Source organism: Paramisgurnus dabryanus, chromosome 24 (assembly GCF_030506205.2).
Source record: "Paramisgurnus dabryanus chromosome 24, PD_genome_1.1, whole genome shotgun sequence".
Taxonomy (NCBI): domain Eukaryota; kingdom Metazoa; phylum Chordata; class Actinopteri; order Cypriniformes; family Cobitidae; genus Paramisgurnus; species Paramisgurnus dabryanus.
Genome location: NC_133360.1, coordinates 11,188,225 through 11,213,278, shown reverse-complemented (window position 1 = coordinate 11,213,278; position 25,054 = coordinate 11,188,225). Strand labels below are relative to the sequence as shown.

Below are 25,054 nucleotides of genomic sequence, written 5' to 3'. Positions count from 1 at the left end.
TTGTTTGCAGCTAAAAAAAACTTAAAAATTCTTAAATTAAGATGTATTTTCTTGATGAGTAAAATGACCTAGGAAAATAAGTTTTTGTATAGGTTTTTAGACAAAAAATAAGTAAATTAGTGTGTAAAACGAGCAAAAAATCTGCCAATGGAATAAGAACAATTTTTTTAAAATAAGTTTACTTTTTTCATGAACACTTAATTCAAGAAAAATTTTCTTATTCCATTGGCAGATGGAATACGATTTTTTTGTTTGTTTTAAGCACAAGTTTGCTTAAATTGTATATTTTTTTGTCTTAAAACTAGACCTATTTTCCTAGGTCATTTTGCTCATCAAGAAAATTCATCTTAATTAAAAAAAAATTAGATAGTTTTTTACTGAAAACAAGACAAAAATACAGAGTAAGAAAGTCATTTTTTGCAGTGCAGGTATTTTTCAAGAAAAAAAGTGTTTTTGTCTTGTTTTCAGTAAAAATATCTAAAAATTCTTAAATTAAGATACTTTTTCTTGATGAGCAAAATAACCCAAGAAAATAAGTATAGTTTATAGACAAAAAATATATGAATTTTTCTTGAATTTAGTGTTTAAGAAAAATGTTCAAGATTTTTTTGCTTACCCATTGGCAGATTTTTATTATTTTTTATTATTATTTTTATAGACTTATTTTCTTGGGTAGTTTTGCTCATCAAAAAAACATCTTAATTTAAGAATGTTTAGATATTTTTACTATAAACAAGACAAAAATACTAAGAAAATGTTTTCTTAAATCATTTTTTGCAGTGTGGTTTAAATCTGTTTTCTAAACTCCGACCACAACTCCAACTTTTCATTGTGCTTTTGAAAGATTACATTCCCAAATGTTTTTCTGCGACTCGAACTAGACACCATTACACAAATAGGTGTTGCTAGTTGAATTCTTCGAACTGGCTGCTGTGTAGAAGCGTGTTTGTCAAGTATGCGTATCTACTGTATGTTTTGAGTATCTCAGCAACAACTCTGCAAATAGACCAATATCGACGTGACATCATCCCGGCACACAGGAAAGACTCGTTCAGCACGGCGATCATGCATTCTTGAGTCGCCTTAAACTCTGGAATGTGCTTATGCTCAGCCCACATCAGAGAAAACATGTCACACAATATGCCAATCGTTTACTTAATGTCTTATGTTTACATTTGATAAAAGCAATGTTCTTGCAATCCCAAGGTCATGGGTTCAAACCTAGGCAATGTCCACCTTCATTAAATGTGTAGCTTTGAATGCACTGTAAATCTGGATTTTGGCATCTGTCAAATGCATAAATATAAACATGTGGACCTTTAGGTCCTCTTTCGTTGTGCTTTCTCCTACCATCTCATGATTTGGTTTTAGATGGATCTGCATTTTGAATTTTTAGCTGCTTTAAGGATTTCAACTCTTATTTTGAATACTATTTAGGACGGATTGTATACGAATTGGGACGTATAAGTGTTCCCATTCATGACACAACGTTGATAGCTTATGAATTATCCCTTGTTACGGTTTGAACCCCTAACCTTCTGGCCACCATCCTAGATCTCCGGGGTGTTTCAGGAGACCGTAAAGTAATGCCAACATGGCCTAAATCTTCAAACACTCATCCACATTGATGCAGATTTCACCTGTAAGCTCTTTTCCCATCAGCAGCAGAGAGGATGAGGTCATCTAGGCTTATTCGATTAAACCGGTGTAGGACTAGAGTACAGTTACATAACCACAGCCTGGGAGAAACCATGCAAGTGAGCTGTCTGGATCAGATATGTGTGTGTAAATGGACACGGCAATCTGTTGTACGTCTGGATTGAAGCTGCAAGTGTAGAGTTCATTGCAGTTGTTGTTGTTGTTTGGGTGGTGTAGACAGTCAAAAGGTTTTGTACTGTATATGAAAGTAGGGCAGGGCGGTAATTAAATGAGTCAACTGGCAGATATTTAATACATGTTATACCATTATAGGTCTGTTGAATGCTTTATTCTGATTGGCTGAGAAATCCTTCTATGGGTGTTGATTATTTTTCTTTAAACCGCACACCTAACCTGTCAAATGTCTTAAAAATAGGCACCGGAGCAATGGTTACCGTGGTATAAATCACTGTATATAATCTTGACTGCCACAATCTTTACATCAATTCATTGTTGTTTTCATTTTATTATTATTATTATTTTAAAAGAGGCGTTTTCATAACAGAGGCGTTTTAATACTGATGTTGGTTGTTTTTTACTGTTTTGCAGGCCCTTCAGCACGGGTTCTTAAACTTTGAGACGTTTGAGCTCCATGAGTATGAACATTATGAGGTAACGACACCCTTTCACTACCGGCGGGCGATCCTTTAACCTGGAATTACATGAATCAAACCTGTTGCATAATCATATTGTATATCCAGGCCTAAAGACATTTCATCTTATGCCAGTGTCTGATCAATCTGATTTAAATCATGCACCAAACGAGAGCCCTAAGCTGAACGATCTTATTTGTTTGCTTGCTATGATCCTTTAATGAAAGCCATTGGAAAATTAACCAATATTTGTTTTTTCTATTACTATTTGTAATAGTTAGTTTTATGTAAGGAAACTATGTAAATCGTACATTGTGATAACTGGTATTACGACAAATACCATAGTTGGATAAACCCTTGGATCGGCCGTTTCTCCTTTATGTGACGCATTGTATTTTTGTAATTAAATGTTTTCTACATAAATCATCATCCTACATAATGAAAAGAACATATAACGTATATGAAAATATAACGTTGAAGGTCATTTCAAAGATAGAAATCGATGACTTAAATTAAACTTTGTGAAATCCAGGCTAAAGCCTCAATCGAAGTTTGATATTTGGAGCATCAGAGTCCAATATCTTTTGTCTCCCCATCTCCTTGTCACCTTATATTGTTGTTTTTCTGTGTTTTTCAGCGTGTAGAGAATGGTGATCTAAATTGGATCATCCCTGGCAAACTTCTTGCATTCAGCGGTCCACATCCAAAAAGTAAAGTAGAAAACGGTAAGCCGGATACTTGGCCACACTCCATGTAGCTTGTATGTTATATTCATTTCTATTTGGGTGATTCTCACGAAATTCAGATTTAGAAGGTGTCCAGCATCAGAATTAAAAAAAATATATAAGATTAAGGTCTGAACTTACTATAACCATAATTTTTATAAATTAAAAAAAAAAAAATCTATAAAATTATTTACTTTTTTAGATTATCAAAAATGATCATTACCGCAACATGATATTACATTAAATATATGCATTTACAAACTCATTTTTCGGTAATGAGTACTAAAAAGTTGTCTATGTACTATGACAAACACAATTTCTACTTTTATCTAAAGAGGAAAAAAATAACTGCTTACCTGGTAGCCATCTTTATTGTCACAGTCAATTATGTCCCTTCCAATAATTTTCGATTTTAGTTTCTTGAGGGCTTAAACAAATGATTGAAAATTGTTGCGGAGGATGAGAAAATTGGTCTTGGACACATTTATATTCCTTATTATTGTCTCTACGTTTACCAATGATCACCAAATACCACATTTACTGTAAATGTTTAAAGTATAACATGCACTGAAGCTTTTCATTTTTAATTTTTTTTTAATTATAAATATTTTCACGTCAAAGAACCCAAATCCAGTCATGGACACGTTGCGGTAATGACAATTTTCCGTTAAATGTGGAAAAAACAAAAACATTTGTATGATGTCATTTGAAATCATGTGCAAAATTGTACATGAGGAGATGTTTGTAACTGTATGCTTCTTATTTTTATCAAAATGTTTCATGACACCTCATAAGTCTAATTTCGTGAGAATCACCCATTTATGCATTTGTCAGACGCTTTTGTCCAAAGCAATGTGCAGTGAGAGACAAGTTATACATTTTTATTAGTATGCTTGTTCCCTGGATTCAAACCCATGACCTTTTGTACTGCTAACATAATGCCCCACCACCGAGCTACACAGGAACCCATTCATTTAATTTAGTTGCCTAATCACTGTTTAATAGTGAATACTGTCATTAATAAGTGGTCAGAAGAATGTATTCTGATGATATTTGTGTGTTTGACAGTAGAGGGCACTGTTGTTTTAGTAATAACATGATGTGATGTAAGTGACCCTTGCTAAGGCAAGCATCATTATTAGTGCTTTAACTTATTAGTATTAAATTGTTAGCACTGTAGAAATAAATCACACATTAAACCATGCAGATTTTTAAAGAGGTGACAAAATGGGTTAAACATTACATAAAGTTGCGTTTAAAGACTTTCCAGAGTCATTATTAGGGTTTTAAAATATAATAGAGAATTGGGAGTGGGAACTCTTTTGACCCAGTAAGAAGCCACGGACAACTTTTTGCACCATTGATTGATTGTTTTTTAAATCTTTGCTATGTTTTTTTATACAAATGGATATACTATACATCAATCGTGCCTCTTTTCTTTGATTCTAGGTTATCCCCTCCACGCGCCCGAGGCGTACTTCCCTTATTTCCGCAAACACAACGTCACCACCATTGTCCGTCTCAACAAGAAGATCTACGACGCCAAACGTTTCACGGACGCCGGGTTCGATCACTACGACCTGTTTTTCGTGGACGGCAGCACGCCCAGCGACGTCATCACCCGACGCTTTCTGCACGTGTGCGAGAGCACGGATGGGGCGGTCGCCGTGCACTGCAAAGGTGGGGCGGCAAAAAGACACTTGAATCAAAGATATGGAAATGTTGCCTCATTGACCTACTATTTTGCCAAAAAAAAGGATAATTGTTGTCAAAATGGAAATGAGTTTTGTTGTTACATATTGCATTTAACAGTAGAGAGTCTCATGGGCTGTTAGGAAAAAGCAACGCCTTTGAGATGATTTGAATCAATGTTGTGATATTTGTCACATTAAATAAAACGACACCTACAATGTTTTTCCAGCCGGTTTAGGCCGTACAGGCACTCTGATTGGCTGTTACCTCATGAAGCATTACCGTTTCACGGCCGCAGAAGCCATCGCCTGGATACGCATCTGCAGACCAGGTTCGATCATCGGACCCCAGCAGCATTACCTGGAAGAGTAAGTCGTGACGCTACCCACAATGCACCAGTACTGCCCTTCCCAAACAACTCTCAAATATCTCCACAGTTTATCGTTGACGCAGTTACGCAATGCAGATGTGAGAGAGCATTCGGGGCTTGACAAAAAACCCATATATTTTAATTTTAAAGCTTGAAGTGTTTTCGAGAGCGCACTGCTTTGCGAAAGAGATCAAAGAGGTTAGCACATATTTCGTTTCCAATTGATGCAATAGTAGTCGCCCTACTGCTGAATCATCATTATACTAACAAACTTTATGTGTGTTATTTCTGTCACGGTCTGAGTTAAAACAGAGCTCTGGTAAAGTGAAGGGCATTTATCTCTAAAGTGTTTTGCTGGGCTGAGAAGATGCAGTGTACCGTAGCATGCGAAAAATCCCTGCTAACCGTATCTGCAAGCATACTTTCCTCCTTAGGGCATTGCAAAATGTGTGAGATTATGATACAAAGCGCCTGTTATCTGGAATTGGCAGTGAGTTGGCGATGGGATTTATTCCAATATTAGCAGGACACATTGAATCTTTCTTTCCTCTTTTTGTGCTTCTCACGCTCTTTCTACCTGTACAGGAAACAGGCGACCCTCTGGGCCCATGGAGATATTCACAGATCCAAGCAGAGGCAGCACGAGGAACGATCTGTCCCTCACCTCATCTCCAGTATGGACAACCTCTCCATGAACACCTCCATCTTCAAATCTAGAAGTGTGGACCGCATGGAAGATGTAAGATGTCATTTCGAAATTGTGTATATAGGTTGATGTAATTCTTATAAAGTGTATTACTGTCCATTTTAGTCTTCTAGCAATGATAATATTGATTGCTATAATGGCGGTGTTCAGTATGGTGACTGATTCATTGTACATCTTTATATTTGCTTATGACATTGAATGCCAAAACTCATTATAAAGATGTATTTCATTGTCCGTTCTGCCACTACAGAACGATTTCGCCGAGAATGACCTCGGTATGACTCAAGGAGACAAACTGCGTGCCTTAAAGGGTCGACGGCAACCGAGGTCTGCTACGACCGGAGCTATAAGGTAAGACGCTCCTGCTTGTGCATGCACGTTTTTAACAGCTTTTCATAAACATAAGGCCAGAAATCTACAAATGAGTGTGAAAACTTAAGAAATGCCTAAAGTGTAGTATTTTTTTTAACTATAGTTTAATATACTATTCTGTATTGTAAATTGATATTAGTAGTAAAACTGTAGTGGTCTATACTTAAATATTTACTATAGTAAGGTTCAAAAACACTAGCATTTAGGCATTTTACAATAGTAAATACTAAAGAACGCTACAGTTTTTTTTTATTTGAGGTCTTTGCATGCATTCTTGCATTAAAGGGATAGTTCACCCAAAAATATAAATAATTTATGACTCACCCTCGTGAGTCGTTCCAAACTCGTAAGACCTCCTTTCATCTTCGGAAAACTGTTTAAGATGTTTTATATTTAGTCTTAGAGAGCTTGCTGACCCTACATTGAAAATCTATGTACGGCATACTGTCCATGTCCAGAAAGGTAATAAAAACGTCATCAAAGTAGTCCATGTGACATCACTGGGTCAGTTAGAATGTGTTGAAGCATCAAAAATGCATTTTGGTCCTAAAATAACAATTACGACTTTATTCAGCATTGTCTTTTCTTCCGCGTCTGTTGTTAACTGCGTGCACGAGACTGCAGTCACGTGACTGCAGTGACGCGGCTGACGTGTTATCTGGTGCGCCCCAGCAGGGTTTTTTTTCATCCGTCATGCAGTCACGTGACTTTAGTCTCGCGCATACGGTTTACAACAGAACCGGAAGAGAAGACAATGCTGAAAAAGGTCGTAATTATTATTTTTTGGGACCAAAATGTATTTTCGATGCTTCAACACATTTAAACTGACCCACTGATGTCACATGGACTACTTTGATGATGTTTTTATTACCTTTCTGGACATGGACAGTACACCGTACGTAGATTTTCAATGGAGGGTCAGCAAGCTCTCGGACTAAATATAAAACATCTTAAACAGTTTTCCGAAGATGAAAGGAGGTCTTACGAGTTTGGAACGACTCAGGAGGGTGAGTCATAAATTATTTATATATTTGGGTGAACTATCCCTTTAAGGTGGCAGAATTTGTGGGCTTAAATTTCAACTGTGCCAAAAGAAAATCAAAGCTTGTTTAAGATCATAACACATCATTGGTCCGTTTCTCAATATATGCACTTTAATGAGCCACATTACATGAATGACGCTCCGTCCCCGAGTATGTGAATGGAGCCTTTTATCAGGAATCTTTCAACTTCCATTAGCTTTTAGCTCAGTGAAGAACTAAATGACGCCCGGCCGGGGTTGCGGTTGCTAGTCGTGTCTCAAATGCAAGACAGAGCGAAAATAATTACAAAAGAACACTGTGCAGAGAAGAGGAGTGATACACCAGGCGCTGAGCTGGTTGGCATAGTAACGTGTCTTAGAGTAATGGTTTGTCTGTACCTAAAGATGGGAAGATGTACAAAAAACGTTCTGGTATCTTTTGTATCTTAGTCCTGTAAACATCTGTGATTTTCCTTTAGTTCAACATGGAATACAAGAAGGATGATGTATAAATAGATGGACACACATAAAAAAACAGAAGCTCTGTGATTTTCCTTTTGGTTTGATGATGGATGGATGGATGGACACACATAAATCATAGATGAATAGATAGACAAATAAATGATAAATGGATGGTTGGATTGATGGTTGGTTGGATGAAAGTTGGATGGATGCATGGATGATGGGTGGATGGATGATAGTTGGATGGATGGATGATAGATGGATGGATGGATGGTAGTTGGATGGATGGATGATGGTTGGATGGATGGGTGGATGGTTGGTTGGATGAAAGTTGGATGGATGCATGGATGGTTGTTGGATGGATGGATGGATGGTAGTTAGATGGATGGATGAAGGGATGGATGGTAGTTAGATGGATGGATGAAGGGATGGATGGTAGTTAGATGGATGGATGGTAGTTAGATGGATGATAATTGGATGAATGGATGATAGATTGATGGATAGATGGTAGTGGATGGATGGATGGATGGATGGATGGATGGATGGATGGATGGATGGATGGATGATAATTGGATGGATTGATGGATAGATGCATGGTTGTTGGATGGATAGATGCATGGTTGTTGGATGGATAGATGATAGTTGGATGGATAGATGGTAGTTGGATGGATTGATGGTAGTTGGATGGATTGATGGTAGTTGGATGGATTGATGGTAGTTGGATGGATTGATGGTAGTTGGATGGATTGATGGTAGTTGGATGGATAGATGATAGTTGGATGGATAGATGATAGTTGGATGGATAGATGATAGTTGGATGGATAGATGATAGTTGGATGGATAGATGATAGTTGGATGGATTGATGGTAGTTGGATGGATGGTAGTTGGATGAATGATAATTGGATGGATAGTTTGATGATAATTGGATGGATTGATGATAATTGGATGGATGGTAGTTGGATGGATGGATGGATGATAATTGGATGGATGGATAAGGAGATGGATGGATGATAGTTGAATAAATGGATGAATGATAGTTGGATGGATGGATGGATGGATGGATGATAGTTGGATGGATGGATGGATGATAGTTGGATGGATGGATGGATGATAGTTGGATGGATGGATGGATGATAGTTGGATGGATGGATGGATGATAGTTGGATGGATGGATGGATGATAGTTGGATGGATGGTAGTTGGATGGATGGATGATAGTTGGATGGATGATAATTGGATGGATAAAAGTTGGATGGATGGATGATAGTTAAATGTAAGATAGATTGATGGATGGATGGTAGTTGGATGGATAGATGGTAGTTGGATGGATTGATGGTAGTTGGATGGATTGATGGTAGTTGGATGGATTGATGGTAGTTGGATGGATTGATGGTAGTTGGATGGATAGATGATAGTTGGATGGATAGATGATAGTTGGATGGATAGATGATAGTTGGATGGATAGATGATAGTTGGATGGATTGATGGTAGTTGGATGGATGGTAGTTGGATGAATGATAATTGGATGGATAGTTTGATGATAATTGGATGGATTGATGATAATTGGATGGATGGTAGTTGGATGGATGGATGGATGATAATTGGATGGATGGATAAGGAGATGGATGGATGATAGTTGAATAAATGGATGAATGATAGTTGGATGGATGGATGGATGGATGGATGGATGATAGTTGGATGGATGGATGGATGATAGTTGGATGGATGGATGGATGATAGTTGGATGGATGGATGGATGATAGTTGGATGGATGGATGGATGATAGTTGGATGGATGGTAGTTGGATGGATGGATGATAGTTGGATGGATGATAATTGGATGGATAAAAGTTGGATGGATGGATGATAGTTAAATGTAAGATAGATTGATGGATGGATGGTAGTTGGATGGATAGATGGTAGTTGGATGGATTGATGGTAGTTGGATGGATTGATGGTAGTTGGATGGATTGATGGTAGTTGGATGGATTGTTGGTAGTTGGATGGATTGATGGTAGTTGGATGGATTGTTGGTAGTTGGATGGATTGATGGTAGTTGGATGGATGGATGATAGTTGGATGGATAGATGATAGTTGGATGGATAGATGATAGTTGGATGGATTGATGGTAGTTGGATGGATGGTAGTTGGATGAATGATAATTGGATGGATAGTTTGATGATAATTGGATGGATTGATGATAATTGGATGGATGGTAGTTGGATGGATGGATGGATGGATAATTGGATGGATGGATAAGGAGATGGATGGATGATAGTTGAATAAATGGATGAATGATAGTTGGATGGATGGATGGATGGATGGATGATAGTTGGATGGATGGATGGATGATAGATGGATGGATGGATGGATGATAGTTGGATGGATGGATGGATGATAGTTGGATGGATGGATGGATGATAGTTGGATGGATGGATGGATGATAGTTGGATGGATGGATGGATGGTAGTTGGATGATAGTTGGATGGATGGATGGATGATAGTTGGATGATAGTTGGATGGATGGATGGATGATAGTTGGATGGATGGATGGATGATAGTTGGATGGATGGATGGATGATAGTTGGATGGATGGATGGATGGTAGTTGGATGGATGGATGGATGGTAGTTGGATGGATGGTAGTTGGATGGATGGATGATAATTGGATAGATGGTAGTTGGATGGATGGATGATAATTGGATGGATGAAAGTTGGATGGATGGACGATAGTTAAATGGAAGATAGATTGATGGATGGATTGTAGTTTATGGATGGATGGATTGATGAATGGATGAATTGATGAATGGATGATAATTGGATGGATGATAGTTGGATGGATGGATGGAATGATGATAGTTGGATGGATGGATGAATGATGGATGGATGATAGTTGGATAGATGATAGTTGGATGGATGGTAGATGGATGGATGATAGTTGGATGGATGATAGTTGGATGGATGATAATTGGATGGATGAAAGTTGGATGGATGGATGATAGTTAAATGGAAGATAGATTGATGGATGGATGGTAGTTTATGGATGGATGGATTGATGAATGGATGAATTGATGAATGGATGATAATTGGATGGATGCAATTTGATTAAATGGATGGATGAATGATAGTGGGATGGTTTGATGAATGAATGGATGGATGATAGTTGGATGAATGGATGGATGATAGTTGGACGGATGGATGGATGATAGTTGGATGAATGGATGGATGATAGTTGGACGGATGGATGGATGATAGTTGGATGGATGATAGTTTGATTGATGGATGGATGAATGGATGGATGACAGTTGAATGGATGGATGGATGGATGACAGTTGAATGGATAAATGGGTGATAGTTGAATGAATGGATGGATGAATGGATTTATAGATGGATGGATGGACGGACAGACAAGCAATAATGATAGATGTATAGATAGACACACAAATGATAGATAAATAAACTTTTCTTTAAAAAATGTAAACCGTTATTGACACACGACTAGAATTTAACATGTTAATTTCACTGTGTGGTGTCTTGTTTAGTATTTTTGAAATAGTTGATAACAAACTGCTGTTTATGATTTTATATTGCTTTGTGTGAGTCAAACGTGTGTACTTAAATCTAATAGAAGTGTTCTTTTATCAACAGGCTTGAAGACATGAAACTGCACACCAGATCCCCATCACAGCCTCTCAGGTATCTTCCCATTCTCTGCACAAAATCAACACTGTGTTAGATTTTCATTTTATTCTCTTTAAATGATCAGAGATCATTGTCACTGAGGTCATATGATTGTTGAAATTTTAACATGAGAGAGAGAGAGGGAGAGGAGAGGAGGGGTTGTATAAACTGAATAACAGTAATTTATTGGTGTGCAGGAAATATTGATTGATGTGTATATAAAGGGCAATGAAACTGTAAATGATGGCGTTTGTAATGCTGTTCGTCCCATGCAATATATATTTTCCTTTAAAACTTCTCAGTTTTTCTAAAAATAGAACAAGGAACAAATGCAACCTATTTATAGTCGCTGTTTTATGTACTTCACTCCTCCTTACCCACAACGCTAATAAAAAAGATCTTCAAGTACCTCTCGGTGAGAACAGGACACAGCATCCTCGCACACGACATCGTCAGTAATTCAAACAAGCCCCGTTTTAGCACATTTAAGCCCTGATGTAGATTAAACACCCCCTTGTGACTAAAGTACACAGTCCTTAATTAATTTCCCTCAAAGAGATGGGAGTTGAAGAGCCCTCTCGGACATAACCGGCCCTCCTACTCTTCCTGTCTCCGCTCTGTCTCAAAACAAAACCATGACGTGAATGATGAGACTGAGGAAAAACTTGGTCAGTTTGTTTACGGTAAATGGAAACTGAAGCTTTTCAATCACTATTAAAGCATTATACAAATAGTTCATCGGAGTATATCCAAAAGCTTTTAAGGTCATAATAGACTGAAAATATTGGACAGAGTAATTCTGTTTTTATTGATTTTATAATATTAAATATTCGACTATATTTTAATATTGTTAAAATATGTTTTACAAACATAACATTTGGCATACATAGCACATAGCATTTTCATATCGTGCAAGTTCCAGTCCTTTGAATGACAAGTAAATAAAGTCAGGACTTATATTTGGTTCAGCTTTTTCTTAACTGATAGAGACAAAGAGGTGAAGACAAGGGCTGGTAGGTGAGTCAAAGGGGAGTTTTTGGATTGGGTGATAACGTCGGCGAGACTGTGTGGGTGATGGGTGGAGGTAGGGTGGGCCGCTGATAAAGAGGTCTTGGGCTTTTGCCACTTTGTTTGCAATGTGAATACTTTTAGGACTGAAATGAAATAAGTATGGGATTGAAAACTGAAACTCCTAAAAAAAAAAACCCAAAGCCAAGACTCATTATGCAGGTATTCCACGTCTTAGACTCCCTGACCCCTTGGCTATGTCTTTTTAAGATGCTTATATAGCCAATTTGTAGTGTTTGCTTGGAGTTTTTGTTAGTTTTGCTGATCAGTCCAAGTGATGATATGTTGATGACGGTTTGTCCTTGATCTGTTGATGATGGTTTGTCCTGATATGTCGACGACAGATTCTTCCTAATGTTTTAACATTTCCAGCAAATGTTTGCTGGCACAAAGACGGAAAAACCACTCTCTGGATTTGGACATTTTGGTCATTAAGATTATATCATGCTATGTGAAGGGAAGGAAGGCAGGCACTACAGCTTAGGCTTATTATTTAGCCAGTGGTTTTTGAAGTGATTGCTTTTACTTTCTTTTTCATTTTTGATCCACCCAAGTTCCTTGAAATAACGAGACTTTAATTCAGCTCAGTTCGACAAACAGATCAAAGTTGTTTAAGATGGGAGCAAGATAAGATGCAACTGTGCACGAGCCTCCATATCCTGTTGTATTGCTTTGATATTATTGATATTAAAGGGACACTCCACTTTTTTGGAAATATGCTCATTTTCCTAGCCTGGTTAGCCAGACCTACATCAAGATGTAAGGTCTGGCAACTCTTCACACAAACGGCTCAATGCAAGGGGCGGGATATAAGGTTGTCCCTCAAAATGCCTCTGCACGCAATAGGATAGCGCTATGACCAATCAGAGCAACGAAGAAGGTGACGTAGTTACCGTAACCAGTCGGCAAAACTCCAAACACATCTTTCTTGCTTAAAAAGGACTTCAGTAGGGTTATTTGCTCTTCTCTCAAAGAAAAACATAAGTCTAAGTCCTCCAGAGTCGCGGCCAAAGCCGCTTCAAAAGAAAGCTGTTCTTCAGCAGCAGCAGCCATTCTTTGTTTTCAAGTAGGAACCGTCGTAGCTCTGTCGTCATCATGTTAAGCCCGCCCCACAGACGCTACACACGATGTGATTGGCCTGACCAAATTTTGGTTTTTGGAGCTTTTAAGTGTATTGTGAGTGCCTAGACTAAACCCTGGCAGCAAATATATTTTGCGGCCGCTAGGGTGCGTCTAGATTTCTAGGCTATCATTTTCCAGCTCCCTTTGAGTTTTTACCATTTTGAAATCCATACAGCTGATCTCCGGGTCTGGTGGTCTGACTTTTAGCATAGCTTAGCATAATCCATTGAATCTGATTAGACCATTAGCATCGCGCTAAAAAATAATCAAAGAGTTTTGATATTTTTCTTATTTAAAACTTGACTTCTGTAGTTGCATCGTGTACTAAGGCCGACGGAAAATTAAAAGTTACGATTTTCACGGCAGATATGGTTAGGAACTATACTCTTATTCTGTCGTAATAATCAAGGACTTTCTTGCCGTAACATGGCTGCAGAAGGCGCAATGATATTACGCAGTGCCCAAAATCAAATCTTCTGATATTGAAAGTTTCCAAGGGGACTATTTTCAGGCGCTGCGTAATATAATTTTGCGTCGCTCTTAGTACGCAATGTAACTACAGAAGAGTCAAGTTTTTAATAGGAAAAATATTGAAACTCTTTGGTTATTATTGAGCACGATGCTAATAGTCCAATCGGATTCAATAGATTATGCTAAGCTATGCTACAAGTCGTACCGCCAGATCAGCTGAATGGATTCCAAAACGGTTAAAATTAAATGTTTAACCTTATGGGAGCTGGAAAAGAGCATATTTTCAAAAAAGTGTCTCTTTAAAGAAAAACGGTTTTAAGTCGTTAATTCGTGACAACACTAAAATAGGGTTTAAACAAACAACTATGTGTGTTTTAAAGCAGGACAAAGCCGACAGTCACTGGCCAGGGCTCCGCATCTCCCTTAAAGTCATCCAAAGTCCCATCATCCTCAGCTTCTGCCTCAGCCAAGCGAATCGGCCGCACCTCCTCCTCATCAACAACCAACCTTAAGAGGTGAGCGTCGCCTACGCGTTTTCTCCGTTCCTCTCTTTTTATGTTTTGTTCGACTTTACGCATCGTTTTCCGCTACCTATTTCTTATTTCTGGCTTGCTTACTCTTTCTTCTCTTTCTCTTGTCTCTCTTTTCTCCTCATAGCTCCCTGGCAGCTTTCTTTCCTCTCTGTGACTACCCTATGATCTAAGCCGGAGAGCGGCAAACACGAGGAACCAAGATAATTTGGTTCGTGCTCTCAGTCGTGTGCTATTTTCATGTGATTCTTTGCCTGCTGTTTATGTAATGAAAAGCTATCTCACCTACTTATCGCTCTATCCAAACCAGCACCTTTTTAAATTCGATCATGCTGATGTATTTTTGGACATGTTATTTTCAAGTACTGTACTGTTCTGACAAGTTTGGATGTTTGGATCACGATTCAGGTTAGGGTTGGGTGATCTAGCTAAAGAATTGAATTTATCCCATTCAAACAAATGATTAACTCACAGTTGTGAATCGATTTGTTAAAATGGAAACAAACAAAATGAAGCAACGTCGCCAGCTGTTTTATGACTGCTTAGATTTCGGCACAAGCCATAATTGCAAACCGTTAATTTAATCACCCAGCCCTGCACAAGGCCACTTTTATTATTTTATTGGCAGATAAGGACAAGTCACTCCCCTACATATGCAACACAACATTACAAACTGTTCATGGTCCCATCGTCAGAACGTTTCCCATAATCCCCCACTGTAGACATTGCAGTGTGTGTTGTCAAGTCACTGTGTGTATCCTTTACCCTTCATGCCTGTTTTCCCTCCTCTAGCACCCGGTTAGCCAACTCTCTGGGTAACCTGTACGAACCCGACGATGAAGCCCACAGCTCTGTGAAACAGCCCTCCTCCTCTCCGTTCACTTCCTCTTCCCACACCCTCCGTTCAGCCTACAACGGCCCTCACAATTACTACTATGAGGTCAACAATAATCAGTATAACACATCCAGCACCCACAATACCAGTTTGGTGAGCCCAAGCAGTGGGGCGAAAAGTCTGACCTTCAACCTCAATCACACCAGCACGGTGGGATCGTCCACCCTCGGAAGGCTGGGGGCCGAGGAACAGGGGGCCCACAGGAGCCCCTCGACGGGGCTTAGCGGGCTCTCGGCACGCTACCTCAGCCGGTCCATTCCCGTAAGTGACGCGACCTTTCTTCAGCCCTCCTGAGATTCGCACATTCAGCAGCAGCAATTCAGAGCCTTCCAAAAACTACCATGGTAACCATAGAAACCGCTAAAATTATATAGTTGCTATGAGGAAACAGCAGTGACTATGAGTTATGTGGTGGCTGTATCATAAAGAATTTTCGTAATTGGGTTTTTAACTTGCAATGTAAAATGTTTTTTATCAAATTCAAAGCAAATCTTCATAATTAGAAGTTTCCTGCTTGAAAAATGTATGTTTTTATAAACTCAAAGCATATTTTTCGTAATTACGAAACAATTTTTTGTAATTACGAGTTTTTAACTTGTAAAATATGTTAGTGCTTTTTTAAAAACTCGTAATTACAAAAAATACGACTTGTTAAAACACTTAAGTATTTTACAAGTTAAAACTCTTAATTTAAAAAATATGACTTCGTAATTACAAAATATTCGACTTGATAAAACACTAACGTATTTCACAAGTTAAAAATTCTTAATAACAAAAACACGACTTTGTAAAACAGTAACATATTTCAAAAGTTTAAAAATCACCACCATATTTTATGTTAAAATTACTATATAGTAATAACTAAAAATACGACTTGATAAAAACACTAACGTATATCACAAGTTAAAAATGTGGGTGTTATTGTTTTATAAAACTAATATTTTTGTGTTTTATCAAGTTGTTTTTTAGTTATTACTATATAGTAATTTTTACATTAATATGTTAATGATTTCAAAGCGTATTTTTCATATATAATTAGTTTTTAAAGTAAATGTTACATATTTTAAATAATTGAGTTTCTGATTTTTTTAAGCGTCTTTATTAAACTCATTGCATTGTGTAAAAAAACTCTACCCATAACCCTTTCAAAGTAGTATTTTTTGTAATTACCAGTTTTTAACTTGTAAACAAAAAAAACTCGTAATTACAAAAAATACGACTTGATTAAATGCTAACGTATTTTACGAGTTCAAAACTCGTAATTACAAAAACACGACTTGATAAAACACTAACGTATTTTACAAGTTCAAAACTCGTAATTACAAAAACCCGACTTGATAAAAACACTAACGTATTTCACAAGTTCAAAACTCGTAATTACAAAAACACGACTTTGCAAAATACGTTAGTGTTTTATCAAGTTGCGCTTTTGTAATTACGAGTTTTGAACTTGCAAAATACGTAAGTGTTTTATCAAGTCAAGTTCAAAACTCGTAATTACAAAAACACGACTTGATAAAACACTAACGTATTTTACAAGTTCAAAACTCGTAATTACAAAAACCCGACTTGATATAACACTAACGTATTTCACAAGTTCAAAACTCGTAATTACAAAAACACGACTTTGCAAAATACGTTAGTGTTTTATCAAGTTGCGTTTTTGTAATTACGAGTTTTGAACTTGCAAAATACGTTAGTGATTTATCAAGTCGTGTTTTTGTAATTACGAGTTTTGAACTTGCAAAATACGTAAGTGTTTTATCAAGTCAAGTTCAAAACTCGTAATTACAAAAAACACGACTTGATAAAACACTAACGTATTTCACAAGTTCAAAACTCGTAATTACAAAAACCCGACTTGATATAACACTAACGTATTTCACAAGTTCAAAACTCGTAATTACAAAAACACGACTTTGCAAAATACGTTAGTGTTTTATCAAGTTGCGTTTTTGTAATTACGAGTTTTGAACTTGCAAAATACGTTAGTGATTTATCAAGTCGTGTTTTTGTAATTATGAGTTTTGAACTTGCAAAATACGTAAGTGTTTTATCAAGTCAAGTTCAAAACTCATAATTACAAAAAACACGACTTGATAAAACACTAACGTATTTTGCAAGTTCAAAACTCGTAATTACAAAACACGACTTGATAAAAACACTTGCGTATTTCACAAGTTAAAAACTTGCGTGTTAGTGTTTTAAGTCATATTTTTTGTAATTACTATATAATAACTTTTTATAGTAAAATATGTTCGTATTTTCTTAATTTTGCAAGATTATAAGGTGAATAATCTAATGATGAAGTATTTTACCTTCATCAACAACTATCACAGATCCGTTTTGCCATAAGTGTTGCCATAGAAACTGCCATAGAGTACAAGACTCTAATTCTCATCTGGTAATTACAATAATTTTGTAAAATAAGCAGTGTCATAAAATCCCAAAATAACAGAGTCTAGAAGCTTCTTTCGTGGTTTAGAAAAGATCCAATATTGATGTTTTAAGTCAAAACAATAATCAGCAATTGCATTTTGGCATAAACTATGGTTACCATTGTAATTTCTTGTAAAAGGAATCCTTCCTATATCTCTCCCAAAGGGATTCTTTCCTTTTCCATTTGAACCTTATCAGTTCCTCTAACAGCAGGTGCTCTTCACCTCGCACTGGTTTTTACCTATAACAAACTTGCATGCATGTTTTTCCATGACCGTCGTCCTTTTAATAATTCTCACTTCATGTGCTCCTCTGTCTCTAGTGTGTTCTAATGAAGCTCTTGTTTAGATGTTCAGTCATAGACCTAATTACCGCTGTCAAGTGAGTTTTAATGGAGTGGTCGGGACGAGAGTAATTTTTTTCAATTCCGAGCTAATCCGCCTGAGTGCATCCCACGCTAATGATCGGAGAGAAAACAAACTAAAAATATTAACAAAAGACAAAACTGTGATTCATCAGGGACATGGAAAACGAAGTTTTAAAGCTTAACTAATAGGTTTTTAAAAATGGGTAAAAGGCCAGGCAGAATTGTTAAGGTTTGACCGTAATAAATTTACTAACAAGTACTAATTGCATCTCAATGCTGCTGTTTGAGGTAATGGGAGTTGTGGAGGCTGCTAAGAAAAAACCCTGTTTGTGTGAATCAACCAAACATCACCCCCACCGCCTGTGACATAGACCACGTTTTTATTTGTGATTATAATAGGGTTTTGGCAATATTTTGATTATAATGTAAACACAATAATTCAATATAAATAATCAGAAAATAAAAAATGCATGTAAACAGAAGTGAACAGCTTACTGCGATGAAGTCCTTACTCTTATTGGAAAAATCACATTATTGGTCTACATCTAAACGTAGTCATTTTTACGAAACATCAAAATAATTTAAAGTAAAGTGGAATGATTTCATTAATGTTATTGTCCCATGTAGTAGTTTTATTTGTCACAGTTAACCAAATCAATGGCAATCGTTCACTACTCTAGCTCTTTCCATTCCATTTATAAGAAACGCTTGACCACTTCAATGAAAATTTGACATTGGGTGACCCGGTGTCGCTCAAACCAGAGGAAAAGAACATGAGTTTGCTTTTTAGCGGATTGTTGCTCTTGGACCGTCTCCAGAACTTTCGTCTGTAATAATGTAGCCTGGAAGTTGTTTTCCCAGTGGATTTCCGAAACTCCTACTGTGTCCTGTTTGTAGCTTTTGTCTATTGTAAATTAGAGTGTTTTTTTTGCATATGTCAGTGTATATCATGTGATTTCACAACTGAACGTCTTTCAGCGTGTCCTCTTTTTTGCCTATGGCAGTTTTGCAAAACTGTCCATTCTGTTCTTCTTAAAAAATATAATCTTGATGCCTACAATGTAAAAATTCCTTGTTGCACTTAAATTAAGTTTAATCAAATTACAATTAATTTTAAATTTCTTGACAAGGGAGGAGTTGCTATAAATTATAATTATTTCAACTTTATTATGCAAGTTAGTTCAACTGTATTTTCATAATTTATAGCAACTCCTCACTACACTGTAAAAAGTTGGATCAACTTAATGACTTCAGTTGGTAACACAAAATTTGAGTTGCAAGTTATTCCAACTCAAATTTTTCATTTAATGTGTTATGTTAGTTGAAACAACTTAATTTTTACCAATTGAAGTATATTTATTTTTTAAATTGATCTAACTTTTCAACTATCTTGAGTACACTGTAAAAAGTAAAAGAATTGTAAATTCAAGTTAATTCAACTTAAAAATGTAAGTGCAATGATTTTTTTTACAGTGTATGCGTGTATACTGTATTTTAGTTAGTCTTAGATGTTACATAAAGGATTTCTTATTTAATCAGTCCCTTTAGCCCATGAAGTCTGTCTTTTGTCTCAGATAGCACAGGAATGCATCTACATCTTGACAATGCATTCCCTTTGTTAATGTAAAGTTTGCTTTGGCTTTTTGCCATTTAAAGGGACACTCCACTTTTTTTGAAAATATGCTTATTTTCTAGCTCCCCTAGAGTTAAACATTAAATTTTTACCATTTTGGAATCCATTTAGCTGATCTCCAAGTCTGGCGGTACCATTTTTAGCATAGCTTTGCATATCCATTGAATCTTATTAGACCAATTTAGCTTCACGCTAGGCTTGTTGCGATAGTCGGTGAAACGGTGATTACCGGTGGTTCAGCCTCTCACCGGTTAGATCACTTGCCCACCGCGACACCGTCTTTCACCGTCGTTTTGATATTTTCTTGTAATTAAATCATTTAGTTTGGTTATAGAGAGCAAACACTTACAACTGAATGTGTCTGTTGGCTGAATCCAGCGGAGCTGAACGCGCGTCATGACAGAGCAGCGGCTGCGGGTGTCAGATTTCATTCCTGTCAGACTGCGGCGAGCAGACGATGGCAGAAGCCGCGTGCTTACTCGTTTTTGTTATAAGATACATATATGATGTTTAATATAGGCGAGATCGTTTTGTTGTTGTGTTTTTCATTAAGAATAATAATAAACCCATCATTCAAGCAGCGCTTTATGGAGGAATAGCCGGTTGCTCTGCTTGGGACTGGCGGGTTTCTGTCAGAAGTACCTCCGCACATTGACTCAAGCACTTAAACCAGCTGTTGCACTCACATTTGCATGCAAATTCATACGCGATTTAACGCAGCGTACGCAAGCGCTGGATTTAAACAACAGTTGCATCTAATTCAAAAGTGAAAGTAAAATGCGCACTTATGTGCATTTATAAGCCCCTCCCACCCGGTGAAACCGGTATAACCGGGTTTGTCACGCACTGATTAACCGGTGGGAAAATTCTGTCACCGCAACAACCCTACTTCACGCTAAATATTAACCAAAGTGTTTCGATATTTTTCCTATTTAAAACTTGACTCTTCTGTAGTTATCCATACAGCTGGTGTCCGGGTCTGGTGCTAGCACATTTAGCATAGCTTAGCATAATCCATTGAATCAGATTAGACCGTTAGCATTGTGCTAAAGAATAACCAAAGAGTTTCAATATTTTTCCTATTTAAAACTTGACTCTTCTGTAGTTACATCGTGTACTATGATCGACGGAAAATTTTAAAGTGCCCATCTTATGACTGCTTTTCCACAAGTTATATCGGTGTATGAGTTCCATCAAGCATGTTTCAAAAGTTGTTTGCTCGAAAAAGCTTGTAGGAAAAGATTGTTACCCATCTCTAGTAGCCTCTTTTTCAGGGCAGTTTAGATTGTGCCGTTTTGAGCTAGTCTTACATATTTATGAGCTACTGCTCCTTTGATCACGCCCCACTACTAACGTCATGTCCCCGTGCGCGTGCTCAGTGGTATCGTGAGCAGTACAGACCATACTGTGTTATTATTTTATATATTATTTTTATTAACGGTTTATGTTGCCAACAGACAAATCATGCAGAAAAGTATCACTAATAAGTAACGTTACACTACAGGAGAAGAAACTCATGACACACAATGATTCCAGAGTAAATTGTGATGTTACGTTAGCAGTCACAACAATAAACTCGTTTTCCCTGAACAATGCGAACATATTCCCATTATAAAACATTTTCAAACGCATTATTTTCGCAAATTACAGAAATTAAGACCCGGCAGGGGATGTATACTGCTTGTGGACCGCGTGCTAATTGCTAGAAGCTAGCGGGAGGTCCGGACCGTGTAACTTATATATCTATGCGGACCTTAAAGTTATTAGAGGCTCGCCTCGTCAGAAAAGCCGGGGCGTACGGTCTCGGTTAGTTTGGCAAAAAGCTTTTAGCTCTAGCATCATAAATGTAGTATTTTGTGACAGAAGATGACAACATGCAAAATACAACGTGACTTCTTACCTTTTTTTGTTGATATACAAAGATCGCGAATCGAATCCAGTCTGTTTCAGATGTGTGAATGATCCATGAAAGTCCAATAAAATACATCCAATTACCATTTTTTTCCACAAATGCTTATAATCCGTGAAATATAGATACATAGTCTGTTGTTTACATCAGATTTCGCATGAAGGTCTTATCGCCTACAATCTGAGGACTGTTTGCGTCGTAACACACTGTATATAAGATTACTCCGGGTTCCAATAACCACGCGTTAAAACTTTGTTTTTAAAAGTAGGTGGGAGTATAATCCATAATATCCAAATAGCGCTGTTATTTCCGTGAGACATGATAACAGCACAGAGGGTCTCATTCAAGTGACTGCTCTATGCTCTCTAGCTACCTGGTGGGTGGAGACCTGCGAGTGGGGTGGTGGGCGGGAAAATTCAAACTGAATGTGACGAAACTTTTTGTTACGTCACAACGGAGCTGAGTTTGAACTCCCGCAATCTGAGACTCAAGGCAGAGGACATTCAGAAACCTGTATCTCACTCAAAACAGCATGGATGGATTTTTTTCCAAGTTTGTATGCGTGTGGGAGCATCAGAGACACACAATAACACCCCAAAACCCAGAAAAAGTGAGTTTTTCATAATACGGGCACTTTAAATTGCAATTTTCCAGGCAGATATGGCTAAGAACTATACTCTCATATTGGCGTAATAATCAAGGTCTTTGCTGCTGTAACATGGCTGCACCTGAAAATAGTCCCCTGCTATTAAAATTAACCAAGGGGACTATTTTTGGGCAGTGCGTAATATCACTACGCCTGCTGCAGCCATGTTACAGCAGCAAAGTCATTGATTATTACGCCAGAATGAGAGTATAGTTCCTAGCATATCTGCCTAGAAAATTGCAACTTTTTATTTTCCGTCAGTCTTAGTACACGATGTAACTACAGAAGAGTCAAGTTTTAAATAGGAAAAATATTGAAACTCTTTGGTTATTTTTTAGCACGATGCTAATGGTCTAATCCGATTCAATGGATTATGCTAAGCTACGCTAAAGTGCTAGCACCAGACCCGGACATCAGCTGTATGGATTCCAAAACGGTAAAAATCATATGTTTAACTCTAGGGGAGCTGAAAAATGAGCCTATTTTCAAAAAAAGTGGAGTGTCCCTTTAATAGTTGAGAAACGAGAAAAAATAAGATAAGGAAATGTTTAATTGAATTTTGCATCAACACATTCCGTTGTCCTTCATAAATGTATGGATGAGATGTGTTGCCTGATGTAGCCTCCCACACTGTCTGCTTTTCATTTAAATACACACTTCTGTCACTTCTTTTTTCATTTCATAATGATTTTTTTCTACCTTGGAACAATTGCAAAAAATTAGCGCTGTGCATGTGTACACCTGCTTACACACACTTGATGCAAATTCATTTTGACTTTTTGTCATTTCACCTTCATGTGCGTCAGCAAGGACCGTGCTAGTGATGTTTCAGAGTGGCTTTATTTAAATACCCTCCATATAATTTTCCGTAATTAAGTTCAGCATCGTAATCATTTCATCTTCTGTATTTCCCGGCCTTACCTTCTGCATTTTTCCATCTTTCACAGTCACTTCAAACTGAGTATGTTCAGTACTAAATCGGCGACTCTCCGCTGACCCTCCATGCCGCCTGTCTGGTTCTGACCCGTGACAACATCACAGTCATTCGCTCAAAAGGAAAATCATTCAGGAGGAGGTTTGAAACTTCAGATGCAGGTGCCTGGGCGACTGGACTTTTATATCATGCTACAACAGGGTTGAACTGATCTGGAGAACGAATTAATTGGCCATTAATTATCTTGTTTTTTTTTATTTTGTTTTTATCACTGATTTTCATGTATGAACACACACGGTTATACTGAAAAAGATGTCTATTTTTAGATAAAGTATTTTGTACTCGCTATTTTATCTTTATGCTTGACGACAAACACGTTTTGTTTGAGATATTTGTGCGTCGATTAGGGAATTTGGTGTGACGCAAATATCAAGAGTCTACTTGCCGAATAACAAGTGCGGGAGCTATTTTTGAAAGGTGCAAAATGGGTTCACCGCTTCATGTCATCTTCAAAGCGTTTTTCAGGACACGGAAGAGAGAGATTGCTAGTTTTTTTATTATAATCAAGTTCTGGGGTCTAAGGTGGGCTCGTATCCACGCAACCGCAGGCTGCTAACGAGTCGAAAAGTGTCTCGCATCTCTACGTATTTTTCTATGTACATGAACTGCTTTGTTTGGTAGCGGTAACAGGGTGGACTGTTATTTTGTTCTGTTTATTTGACATCATAAGCACCTTCGATTTGCAAAGCTTAACGCAGATTCATGTCACTGTTTCACCAGCACCTTTGAAATGCTCTCGACTGCTGGTTTCCATGTGCACCTTTTTGCAAGGTGTCGTTCATATTATAAACATACATTTTGAAAAATGGACTCTTTACATGGCAGATGCATATTGTGTAAATGCAAAACTAAAGGTTTATTCTTAATGCACAATGAATGTATTGACTAATCTAGCGAGAGTTTAAACAGGCGTTAGCCTACTACAGAGTTTTTGACTCGTAAAAATCTTCAGTTTTGAGGATGTTTACAAAACAGGCGAAGATTATTTGTCGTACAGTGTTTGTGTTTGTTTACCAGCATGGTTCAAGCTGCGACATTTGAATAATTAGGTGGGTGAACTAACCCGTAACCTTTCTATTTTAATGCATTTGCTGTTTGATACAATTTTTGTTTCTTGTTAATAGCTGTAATCTGTTTTTCAGCATTCCATAAGGTGTTATGATCTTTATGTGTATATACATTTTGGGAGAATCTTGTTTTTTGATTTGAGTATTCTACCTCTTTGATATATCTGCTGTAAACAACTCTTTTGCTTATATAAAAGTATATATATTTTTGACACTGTGTGTAAAAACCTAACAATATTACTGTAAACGAGCATTTTGCTTTTCACAAACCTAGTAAATGAACTTTAAAATACAAAACAGTGGCTTGCACGTTATTTTACCATGTAAACAGGCTTTCAAAGACCGGAACCGAATAAACACGTATACGTGATACGGCGTAATTGCTTTTCCTTTCATTAAAAACAACCTCGGATTTCTCATGTCTTTCCACCACAAACGAGTTAAAACTGTGCAGCTTGTTTGCTGCGGAGGCAAATAAGCACTTATTTTTATCGGCGGCATGAAAAGCACAGAGGAAATTTTCACCCTGGCAACCATCAGTGTGAAACGCTGGATGATGGCTTGGATGAAATAAGTTCAGCATGCGTTTTCAAAC

The 25,054-nt window shown here is 37.3% G+C and overlaps 1 protein-coding gene across 8 annotated transcripts in view; it reads left to right on the top strand.

Moving 5' to 3' along the window:
• Positions 1-24,829, top strand: part of cdc14ab (cell division cycle 14Ab) — a 49,981-nt gene extending 25,152 nt beyond the window's left edge. For 3 of the 8 annotated variants that reach the window (XM_065245108.2, XM_065245103.2, XM_065245116.2), the window contains 10 exons: positions 2,248-2,310; positions 2,929-3,016; positions 4,466-4,696; positions 4,938-5,076; positions 5,664-5,817; positions 6,035-6,135; positions 11,286-11,333; positions 14,360-14,494; positions 15,302-15,665; positions 23,346-24,829. In XM_065245108.2, the coding sequence (XP_065101180.1) occupies positions 2,248-2,310; positions 2,929-3,016; positions 4,466-4,696; positions 4,938-5,076; positions 5,664-5,817; positions 6,035-6,135; positions 11,286-11,333; positions 14,360-14,494; positions 15,302-15,665; positions 23,346-23,375 (1,353 nt within the window). In that variant the 3' untranslated portion in view covers positions 23,376-24,829. Of the gene's footprint in view, positions 1-2,247; positions 2,311-2,928; positions 3,017-4,465; positions 4,697-4,937; positions 5,077-5,663; positions 5,818-6,034; positions 6,136-11,285; positions 11,334-14,359; positions 14,495-14,636; positions 14,721-15,301; positions 15,666-23,345 lie in introns of those variants that run through there. The other 5 variants (XM_065245110.2, XM_065245120.2, XM_065245127.2 and 2 more) reach the window with 3 other exon arrangements.
• The last annotated feature ends 225 nt before the right edge of the window (positions 24,830-25,054 follow it).